Raw genomic sequence first — 11,987 nt, 5'->3', positions numbered from 1 at the left:
AGGGCCTGTTCTCTTCCGTTGAAATTCAGTTCAGTTCAGTTCAGCTCTTAATTTACGTCTAATGATATTGCTAATGATATAAAGCCAAATTTCATTCTTTTAAGCTCTTATTACAACGACAACAACAACAACAACAACAACAACAACAACAACAACAACAACAATAATAATAATAATAATAATAATAATAATAATAATAATATTAACAACAATAACAATAATAATAATAATAATCAATAAGTAATAAATAATAATAATAATCAATAAATAACAATAATAATAATAATAATAACAATAATAATTGAAATAATAATACTAATAATAATAATCAATAAATAATAATAATAATCATCAATAAATAATAATAATAATAATAATAAATAATAATAATAATAATAATAATCAATAATTAATAATAATAATAATAATAATCAATAAATAATAATAATAATAATAATCAATAATTAATAATAATAATAATATTAATAATAATAATAATAATAATAATATTAATAATTATAATAATAATAATATGTACATTTGTATATACACATATGTATAGTAATAAATAATCAATAAATAATCAAAGATCACTAATCCGTAGTTAAAAATCACTAATTAATAAGTTTAGTTCAGTTCAGCTGAGTTCAGTCAATCGGAACAGCAAAATAAGTTAAACTCCTTGGAAAAAAAAAATCTAGAATACAGTTTAAACTGTTGTGACCAACCTTGTATAAAATCTAGAATACAATCTAAACTGGTGTGGCAACCAACGAATTAAAGCTAGTGGACTAAATATCAAGAATACAGTGTAAACTAAAGCAATAATACGAGTATGAATATTTTATGTCGGTAATGGAGCTAAATACGGAGTATATACTAGTATTTCCAAGATAGTGACTGTGTTGTGGAATGTGGATAGAGTATATTCAAGTTGTATTTTGTCAGCAAATTTTTTTTAATATAAACTTCTTGAGTTTAATTTATTTAAACTTATTTTGTTAGATTGAACTTATTTGAACATATTTAAATTAATTAACTTTAGTTAGGAATAAAATCAAGTGACGAATGTGTTTTTGGTGTGACCGTTTGTAAAAAATAGAGTAATCTCTATAATAACTTGTCATACCGTGATGACTAGTCATATACGTAGTATAAAAGTTAGTGATAACCCAACTCTTTTATTTTTTATTTAGATTGATTAAACACGCGTTAATTATCAAAGGTGGTTCCACATAAATTCGAATCTTTTACCAAATTGTCAAAATTCACATGATCAGATTCTTTGTTATTGTCTTGGTTCTCAAGTGTCTGCATCTCTTTTGATTTTTGTTTCTAACACGTTTTGGATGTTTGCCCTTTACAGGAAATGTTGTAAAGAACAAAGAAGCGATGTCCATGCAGTACAAATTCATGACTTCATTGTTACATGTTGAGATATACTTCGTTGTAACCGAATCGACGGTATTTAAGCAAGAAAATGTGTATGCACCGTAAAAGTCATGCATCGTGCTAAACCTTTTCGGGAAGGGGATACATCTTCGGGGTCAGTCATTCATAAAAGTAACATGATACGCTGTTAAAACTTAAATACAAAAGTCAATTTTACATGTAATTCTAATAGAAAGTCTATTGGGGCAGACCATTTTCCTATGTACTTTGTGTAACGAGTCAAAAACAAGATCAATCTATTTCACTCTATGTTTGATGTCAAATCTATGACCTCCCATCAGCTCATGTCCAATGGCCGTTTATCAAGGCGACGACTCTGTTTTTGATTCCTTAGCTCTTCAATGTCAAAAAGGGTTTTCTTCCGAGATATTGCGCTTTCGATATACTCGTGTACAGGGGGAAGGGATCCTTCTTTAGCGTCTGTAGAGGTGTTAATTACTTTGTTCCGAATAACCTGTTGAAAGTAAAAGAAATTTCTTTTTGATTATATCACATTTACAAACATCAACAAAGGTGCAAATTCGCCTCAAGGCAAAAAAGTAATTTAAGAGGAAGCAAGGAAGGGGGAAAAAGAAAACTTACCTTGGATGCCCAGCGACGCTCTGCCTGCTGACATACATCTCTGATATCCCGTCCAGACAAGCTGGTTTTGGAAAAGAAAATGAGAACATTCATAGCAATGAGCATCACTATAAACAAAGTAGTCGTATTTTGCAATTTTTGTTTTGTTCTTTTCACTTCAAAACAGCCTTATTAAATTTGTTTTAATTGTAAACTGGACTTGGGTAGCCTTTATTTTTAATGACCATATTTATCTATAACTCCATAATCATTGATCCATGACCACAGGTCAAGTCAGTGCAAACACAGTTGAACTTTGCTTACCCTTCGGTAACTGAAGCAAACTCGTCGAGTTCAGAATTAGCAAGGTGCTTTGCATACTGAGCTGCTATTTTCTGTCGATTCTGGTGATCAGGCAGACCAAAGAAAATCATCGAATCAAATCGGCTGAAAATAAAACAAAGAGTTGGTTAGTTGAGGTCTTAAGACTCTTAACTCGCAAGTAGGAAAATGCAAATAAGATCTGAAGATAGCTTCTTAATTAAATTAGTAGCATATGCTGTACCTAATGAGAGCAGGATCAATATCCTGCTTTCTGTTTGTTGCAGCAATCACCACCACCTTCTTATCTTGTTCAAAACCATCAATCTGTACCAAAGAAGTTATTATATAGAACTCTGGTCTCGGTCTTATGAACAAGTATAATATAAACTTCACGCTAATTGTAATTTTTTTTAGAATCTTTACAACACTTTAAGGCAGAAATTGAAGTTCAAGATTTTTCGACTAGCGCACACTAAATTTTTAATCCACAATAGATTGTAGATAATTTCTAGACAGGCTTAAGAAGCAAGATGTCATTGAGTGTCAATAGAAGGCTTGATTTGGACCGGGTATGAGAGCAGAGTCCTGGCTTGACTAGGCCAAACTGGATGATCATGAGGGGTGGCTTGGTCTGAAAGTACTTTCAAGAACAACAAAGCTAAGAGGAACTATGAGATGCACAATACACACAAGAGAGATGCCTAGTTGGAGAAGACTAAGCAGCCGATAAAGGCAAAAGCAGAACATTCATTTAGTTCAATTGGCCTTGAGATGCGAAACAACAAAGCAATTTTAAGTTTGAAGGAGATTTGAAACACATTGTGCTGTTTTCATTCTCACTCCTCAAAAAATTATTTTCATACTAGTCAAATTCCAGGCCCAGAGGCATGGTCAAAGTACTTAGCTAGCAACTAACATATAAACAATATCAATCTTTCAACTCTTGCCATGTTGAAGACTGTTTTACCTGCCTCAATAACACCGATAAAATTCTTCTAGTAGCTTCATGTATCTCACTATCACGGGCAATAGCAAAAGAATCAACCTGCACGGATTAAAATACGGTCATGTTAGTAGATAATTGAGACCACACTTGAGTGGGCTGTCCATGAAATGCTAAGTCAGCTGCAAGAAATTAAGTACATCCTCTATCACAACATATTAAGCCATATTTCTATTTTAGATTGTCCCAAAATAATACCCCCACTTTCTAAACTTTGACAAGTCAAATTTTGAACTTCCCAAATTAACCCTTCATGATACCCTTATAAGAGTTCCAAATACTTTGTTCATACAACCTTAGTATGATGAAGATGGAACTTTTAAGCATGGTGTCAAGTACCTCGTCCAAAAATATGATTGCACCATCTGGAAGCTCATTGGCAAGAGAAAAAACCTTCCCAAAGAGACGCTCACTTTCACCGTAATACTTGGACATGACGACCTCCAATGGCACATAAAGAAGAGGAACCCCCTAGAAGGCACAGTAAAAGATAGCTCAGTTGAATTTGATAACTTATAAGTGACATGAAAATACAAGGCGCTACTGCAATTATAATTCTAAGAACAAAAAAACTTTCAGCAGAGTATACAAATTATTGCAATCCAACAAGCATGTCTACAATTGGATATTCGGAATCATAGTATTCAAACCTATGACATTTGTAAAAACCAAACTGCAAAGCAAGAGTGGTGCTACATAAACAGCTAGGTTAGTAAGGTTACTCAATGCATTTCAATTCACCACAAGTAACTATGTTGAGTCTTTGATAGTGAACGGATATGGACACTTGACACTTCACTTTGGTCTTTTGGACCAATAACACGGGCTGACTCTCAGGTGTTTCATTTGATCTCATGCTCATATAAGCAGCCTAGTTTCTAATCCACATTAATCTATAAGTCCATTGACTGGAATTATATGCTGCATTCAACTGCAGGGCATAGATATTCATTCTGTTTCTGAAAACTCGAATAAACAAGAACAGTATGACTGAATGACACACAATTATGTATGCGATTAGAAATTCAGAACCACATATAGCATGAAACCACATTAGTAAACCAACCATATGTAGCATACATTCTTCAACAAACTGCATTTAGTTCTTTTTCTTTTTCTTTTTTCTTTTTAATAAACCTGCAAAAAATACAGTATCACAAGTAACAAGCTCGGTGACAATATAGGATTGCTCCTGCATATGACATATCACATGTAAACAAAGACCGACTGATCAAAGTACAGCTGGAATGGTATGAGATATCATTTGTCCAAAAAAATAAAGGAGCAAATTTGACACTCATATTTTTTACGTAGTATATATCATTCTAAATGTAAAGTAACAAATCCATCAATTAAAGATCATTACAGAGAGTAAAGGCTTACCGCTTGATTAGCAATAACACGAGCACAAGATGTTTTCCCAGTACCTAAGCACAAAGTATATGCATGTCTTAATCGAATGGTCTCAAGATGGCTAATAAAGTCTATCATTTCCCTAGTAAATATTGACATTTACAAGACAAAATGTGGACAACATAGTTTCAGTTATTTTGGAAGGAAAACCTGGAGGGCCTTCAAAAAGAACAGCTCTGGGTCTATTGGACTCAAATTTTCGCCGAGTTCCACGGGCAATATCATCATATACTTCAGGACTACGCAGAGCCAACAGCACAGTATCCTCTATTTCCCTGTAAAAGAGAAAAAGAAGGGAAAAAAAAGGTGTATTAATCCTCTGTTGTTGGTCAGGAAGAATTTTAGGTATTGCATACAAAGTGTTTAATAAATCCATAAAATATTGTCTCTTATATACTTCGAATGAAGTATATCCAGTGGGACACTGCAAACGCAGCTATTAGATAAAAGGCACACATATAATAAGGTCAAGGAGATCACTCTTCCCCATTTCACAATTATTTTCATCACCTCCTGAGCCCAATTATTTGACATTCAATGACAATTACATTTGATACTTCACAAGTACGTGCATTAAAAAATCAAAGACCTCTAAAATTTAAGTCTACAATCTTAAATAAGCCAATTCATCAAAGACCCAAATCTCAAATACCTCTTTTGCTGATCATAGCCAGCAATGGTATCCCATGACACCTCTTCATTGGCATTACCAACAAGTGGTGCATCAAGCCCGAATACACGTATGCCCATGGCTTCTAAGCTAGTAATTGATTTACTCGTCGAAGGTGTTCCTGCAGAACTACTTCTATCTCCGGCTTTGCTCTGCCCTGGCCTTTCACCAGCTATTTGCATGATCGACACCAGAGCCTCAAGCTCTGCAGGACTAAAGCTTCCTTTCTTCAGGAACTCAACCTCCTGAAAGTTTATCATCAACAAAAACATCAGCTCGATGCTAGATGCCAGCAATACTCACTATGATTTTTTTTTTTGGGGGGGGGGGGGGGGAGGCCATATAGCATCTACAAGGACAGTATCAACTATCAAGTTTGATTTAAAGGCGATAATTACCGGCTTATCAGGACTTATCAGTGACCTAAATATTAAAACACAGAGATCACTGTCATTTGAAATGTTTTCTCCTGTGCCAACACTACTCCCTCCACTTTCTCTCTTTTCATTTGGGAGCCTGAGAGCTAGCTGCCAAGCAACTGTGCTGAAATTATACAGCGTAACAGAAAAAGAAAAAAGAAAAAAATATAGAGTTAACTGATAAAAGCAGATTCAATCACAATATATAACTGAATTGATTACTACTAATGGCAATGAAACTGAAATAGCATAGTTGCAGAAATAAATCTGACTTACAAAACATGTCAAAAGAAAAGCCAGAAAAAGATTGATAGAACTTAAGCTTCGAAATTACCTGTCCCAGGATTGAACTTCCAAAGGTGAACCACCATTGAGGCTTGCAGCAAGGTTTGCTATCAATCTAGGGATTTCACAATATGCAGGTACTGGGAACTTGATAGCAATCTACACATATCATAAAGAACCATTATCATAGCAGGCAACAATGCCAAAAAAAAAGAAGCTGATAACATAAGATCAAACAAAATGTACAAACTACAAACACTTGGGCTGCACAAAGCAAACAGCTTTCTTTGAATAGCTAGTAAGTTTGTTCTTATCTTTTGACTTCGTCAGCCTTGAGATGATTATACTTAATAGAAAAGTATAAGTAAAACCTCACAAGAGAAGCCTTCAGTGTTGGACCAATTTTGACCTTTTTAGGCCCAGAAAGAAAAGAGGCCGGGGTTCTTCCCATGGACCCCACAAGACCCCGGGAGGCTGGATGCGCCACCTTATTATCTACCTTGAATATATATTCACTCTAAACTTAAGTTTAAGGTATGCTTCCAAATTCTATCACAATCTTATTAAAGCTATGGTTTGTTATGTATGATTTCTACTAAATTTTGATCCCGATTTCCTCAATTAGAATGAAATAACAAAATTGTGAACATCGGAGGACTAAAGGAGTAAAGGACCAATGATTCATTTAATTAATCCCTAGGTTGACTCCAAATAGGAAGGAACCGGACTAGCCTCTTTTCTGTGCTCCTCGCCTCTTGTAACTCTTGTTATATCGTAATTAGATTTGATAGTAAACAAAGTTTGGAAAGAAGGTGATGCAGAACTATACAAGAAACTCTATAATCTGTCTCATCAGCAATAAATATGGTATTTGATGCAGAATTTTACTAGGGTGATAAGGTATGTGTACCTTTTGGCCCTTTACTGCAACAGTGAATCGTGGATAAGAACCATACTTCAAGCTTTTGCTTCTTATAAGATCCTCCAACCTACGTCGTTCATTTTTCGCTATTTCTTCCAGGTTATCATAACTTGAAGGGATATCAGACGGCAAGGGAGATTCTGAAGGGACCTGCAACGGGTTCAGCAACAATGAAGTGCTCTTCAATATACTCAGTATGCAGTTCAGTTTAGACTTTAGAGTCCAATTTTCCAAAACAAATCATACGGAACAAGAAGCAGGCAAACTAGGCCCAGCGCTAGCAATGCATGAAAACATGAATCGCCACACAGAGTAGTCAATCTAGATAACAAGCACAAACCTCATTTGTATCTGCATAAGCCACATCTACAATCCCAACACCAATAACACTAGCTAGCACAAGCGGAATGCAAAGTGACCGGGTAGACTCGAAACTAGAAAATGGAATACGGCCTTTAAACGCATTGGCTAATTGCTGCTGGGTTCCATAACCTGCACATCACATAATTGCAAACCTGAATTGATAAATGTTCTCGTGGTCTAGCATCAACCACTCAACCACAGTATCGCTACATATCGATTAAAAGGTATCAAAAGTTGTGATAACATAATCACAAGAACATTCATGTCTTCCAAAACAATTCTAGTAATAACACAATTTCAAAAACAAGATACAAGTATATGAATTAATAAAAAGTACTCTTTCTGAGCTACCATCACCTAATAATCAACTCAATCAAGCAAAATTAGAGGTCTTTCAGCTCAATTTTAAACATACTGATTTCTTGCTTATGATTTCACCAATGCTCTGCTAATAAAACACAATCTAGTGTTTCTTTCCAACAATATATAAAACTAATATTAACTAAAACTAGCAAAACCCCAATTCAGAAAAGCCACTAAATTTCACAACCAAACATACAAATTCAATTTTATCGAATCCTACCAGCAACAAGCAAAATCAGCTTAAATTACTCAATGACATAAACCCATTAATTCTACTTATAAAGTCTACAAATTTATGTGCTCAAGGTTCAAACTATAAGCTATAACATTAACAAGACTAAAGGTTAGTTATTATTATAAGACCCAAAAATAAAATTAAAGGGATAAACTTAAAAGAGTAAAATTCATAGAAAACCCAGAAATTAGAAAGAAAATATTACCATGACAAAGACGAGTTTGAAGGAGTTGAGGAGATGATGAAGGGTTTATGGTTTTAGAAGAAGAAATTGCACTGCGCCAAACTCTCCTAGTTAATAATCGACTGAATGTTGCCATGATAATTCCAACTTTTGATCAAAACTCGAGGGTTTTTGATGAAATTGAATTTTGCTAGAATTACTAGGAAATCGGAGAATTGAATTCCAAGTCAATTTTATTCATAGTCCCCCACCAATACTACAGTTGGGTCGAATAAGCATGAAGAATCTGATTCTGGTAGCTTCAATTTCTTGAAGGACAGGTTATGTGATTTTTCTTTGGAAGGAGAGGTGGGGAGTTTTTTTTTTTTTTTTTTTTTTTTTTTTTTTTTTTTTTAACCGCTCACGTCAACCTGACTCAAGTTAACGGGCTAAACGTGTTGGTTAATAGGCCGTTTTGGGGATAAGGGGATCTCCAATTCTCCATTATTACAATGCCTAGTGGGAGTTAAACCTCGGGTCGGAATATTCTTTCCATATCACTAGGAAAACAATTGGTTGGTAAAAGGGTTGGGGAGCATTGTATATTGCTTTTAATACCGTTCTATACTTCTATTTCATAGATACCTCATATTAAATAGTACTCGTAATTTCTATAGTACTTTATGTTACATGAGAAAGTAAGGGCAAAGAAAGATGAGAAGGATGCCAAATAAAAATGGTTTACACTATATCCTCAAACATTTTTTAAAAAAAAAACTACGTAATTTTTAAGTACATTACACTTGCTCATTGTTTTAGCTTGAAAACAGAAAAATAAATGTTTGATAGAGTGTTACTTCCTTTAACGAGACATTATGTTTGTCAATTCATCATTAGATATCGCTATGTTCTATACAACACGTGTAACACGTTTAGGTCGTTTACACATGTTGATCTAGGTATGATGTGCATAGTAAAATCTGTTTGATGTTAAGTAAATAGCGTAAACATCGAGAGACATGCCTGTTTGTAAAGATTGTCTACAAGTAAATGGGAATATTTTTTGGAGGAGAACCTTGATGCTAATTGCAATGAATATTTGTGGACTGATCCTTTGGGCTCGTTGTAAGGATTATTTGGGGCCTTGGGCTTGATTTAGGGCCAACTATGGGCTGTTAGAAGAAGTGTCTCTGTTGGGCTAAAACTGGGCTTAATTCAAGTCTAGTAGGATGACATTAGCCCAAATGATCCAACTGTTTTGTTTTTGTTTGATTCAGCTTTAAATTGCCAGGGAATTAAGTGACAATTACTACTTTTACATTTTTCATCACAATTCTAAAGCTTATTCTAACATACATAAGATTTTTCAACCTTTCCAATTTACAACAATTTGTCACACAAATTAGTAATCCATGAGTTGGTTATAAAACCATATTCGAGAAAGCATATTACATTTCAACACTAATCAAAGAGAAAGACCTCTTGGAGCATGCAGTGGCCTAGAGGTCACCTTGCATCCTTGAGGTGCGAGGTTTGACTCTCATCAGGCACAATGCCATCCCCCCCCCCCCCTCAGAACATTGCCAGCTAGGCTTTCTATGATAGGAGTTTTCGGTTGGCGTCTAGTTGATCTTGCCATGTAAAAAAAAAAAAAAAAATCAACACAAACCAAAACAAATTAAAACTATATAGCACCGACCTAATATAGTTATAAAACCAACCAAGTAACCATCTTAACTAGTTAATTTTTTATAGGATAGTGTTCGCCAATAATTAAATCATGTCTACATCATTTACCTATAATGTCGGTGTAAGAAAAATATCTTGTATTATATTTACTTGAAGGTCTTGTTCAAATCGCTAGTTCAGTACTATTGTCTTTATATCATGCATGCATGTATATAGTACGTACGTACTGTTGAAAGGCATTGGATTATAATCCAACAAAATTGACGTCAACTTTCTGCATGCAATTGTATGTCTTTAACTCATTTATCATTTTATGACTTTATATTATGTCATGCATTCGATCTGTATGTAGAAAACCATTGGATTATTATCCTACAAATTTGCTTTCAACTTTCTTCGATAATTTGGCCTTTTCTTTTGAAGGGTCTCTTAGATGACACTGCTACTTTCAACATTGTGCTCCATATCCATTATTGTCAATATAGTTTAATAACATAGATATCATCGATATAATTAATATCCATGATTTATAACATGATGATCACTTGTAGAAACTCACCCAAAACATCGTTGTATGTGTATTGTATATTATGGTGTTTAAATTAAGCACAAATTATGTATTCGTATGTAATATGTATAGTGTTGCACTTTGTAGCATTATGTGCATGGTGCATCCTTCAAACAAAAATAGTCATTATACCAAATGAATTAAACATATATAATTGTTAGACTAAATTTTTTTTAAAAAAAAATATATTCACTCAATTCATTATGTACAAACGCATTGTAAATCAGATTGTATTTTTATTGTGACCGGACTTACAGTGAGTCCAGTGTATAGTAATAAATTAATAATATCATATTTTAATATATTTATATTGTAAGATTTTGACGTTCTAATATCATATGGAGTACAATAATAAATATGAGCTACATTTTCATTTTAAATCATTCACGTACTGTCTATATTCATATTAAAATGCGACTTCAATTTATACGTCTTCTTATACTTTGTTTATTATATTTACTTTTTTTTTTTAAATTGCAAATCTCTATCCTTCCAAAAAAAAATTAAAGACTATTTTAACATAAGGCTACTTTTTATATTAGATGAGTCATAAGTTATAACGATGATTAGCCAAACATCACCACATAAATAATAAGCATATATTCCATATAAACCATCCCCTTAATTATCCAATTAAATAAAGAGCTATCCAGCCGTCCCATTAAGCTAATTTTCATATGTTTGGTAACCTTGTTATATGGAAGAAACAGCAAGGTTAGTTCCCACAATAAAGTGAAAGTATATGGATTATTTTGTTTATACTTGAATAAGGGCATAATTATTCAATATTATAAAGATTAAAGGTAACGAAAATTATAGTAATAGAAAGTACTTATATACCAAGAATAATTAATGTTAATTAAGTATTGTGACTTGGGTTATCTTCTGCATAGAGTGCACACAAGTTGTCACCCACACGTGCAGCTCTGGCTTGATCTCGTGCCATGCTTTAGATTTGAGGAACAAGAAAATCAGACAAACAGAAGAAAAGGAATAAGAAACCACAAATAACTAGGAGGAGCTAGACTGGGCATTTTATTACTCGTAATATAAATCAAGTTCCGTCAAAGTTAACACGTTGGAGGTGATAGAGACATAAAGCATATAAATCGATTTTAAACTTCAACTATTAGCTTACGCTTTTAGTTAAATTAGTCCTCTATTATGGTATCAGGAGCTGAGCTAACATGACAAGAGGGTCACGAGTTTCAATCTTATATACCCCTTCCCATTAGTTAAAATTCTTTAAATTAGTTAAATTGGTCTTCTAACATTGGTCAATATATAGGTTATACAAACCATTTCTTCAACTTATTAGGGTATGTTCTCATTGACTGAATTCAGCTGAACTGAACTGAACTGAACTTATTAGAGTTAAACTGAAGTAAACTGAATATTTTATAAGAGAAGGAAATTAAGAGCTGAACTAAACTGAACTGAACAATTTAAATCTTCAAAATAGAAAAACATAAACTATGTCATGGAACCAAGAGATTAAACATTATATGAGCTACTATATTTCCCGCCCTCTTCAAATTTACTTGCGGGTGGAGAGGC

The 11,987-nt window shown here is 33.6% G+C and overlaps 1 protein-coding gene across 1 annotated transcript; it reads right to left on the bottom strand.

The window, feature by feature from the left end:
- Positions 1 to 1,432: 1,432 nt before the first annotated feature.
- On the bottom strand, positions 1,433 to 8,702 carry LOC110731291 (nuclear valosin-containing protein-like). The gene is made up of 14 exons (XM_021911132.1): positions 8,216 to 8,702; positions 7,390 to 7,541; positions 7,038 to 7,199; positions 6,177 to 6,286; positions 5,822 to 5,966; positions 5,406 to 5,668; positions 4,904 to 5,028; positions 4,724 to 4,767; positions 3,680 to 3,811; positions 3,305 to 3,382; positions 2,579 to 2,661; positions 2,338 to 2,460; positions 2,035 to 2,095; positions 1,433 to 1,906 (listed from the first exon to the last, which is right to left on the bottom strand). The coding sequence occupies exons 1-14, from the start codon at positions 8,328 to 8,330 to the stop codon at positions 1,730 to 1,732; spliced, it is 1,770 nt and encodes a 589-aa protein (XP_021766824.1). The 5' UTR covers positions 8,331 to 8,702; the 3' UTR covers positions 1,433 to 1,729.
- Between the last annotated feature and the right edge of the window lie 3,285 nt (positions 8,703 to 11,987).

Source organism: Chenopodium quinoa, unplaced genomic scaffold (genome assembly GCF_001683475.1).
Source record: "Chenopodium quinoa cultivar QQ74 unplaced genomic scaffold, ASM168347v1, whole genome shotgun sequence".
NCBI classification, from domain to species: Eukaryota; Viridiplantae; Streptophyta; class Magnoliopsida; order Caryophyllales; family Amaranthaceae; genus Chenopodium; species Chenopodium quinoa.
The sequence above is the reverse complement of the archived record's forward strand: the minus strand, read 5'-3'. Positions and strand labels throughout refer to the sequence as shown.

Excerpts from the sequence above, each read along its gene's own strand:
- LOC110731291 (XM_021911132.1), bottom strand. The coding sequence starts at position 8,330 with ATGGCAACATTCAGTCGATTATTAACTAGGAGAGTTTGGCGCAGTGCA. Across the intron at positions 5,967-6,176 it reads GAAGTTCAATCCTGGGACAG|CACAGTTGCTTGGCAGCTAG; the intron begins GTAATTTCGAAG and ends GTATAATTTCAG. Across the intron at positions 5,669-5,821 it reads TGATAAGTCCTGATAAGCCG|GAGGTTGAGTTCCTGAAGAA; the intron begins GTAATTATCGCC and ends ATAAACTTTCAG.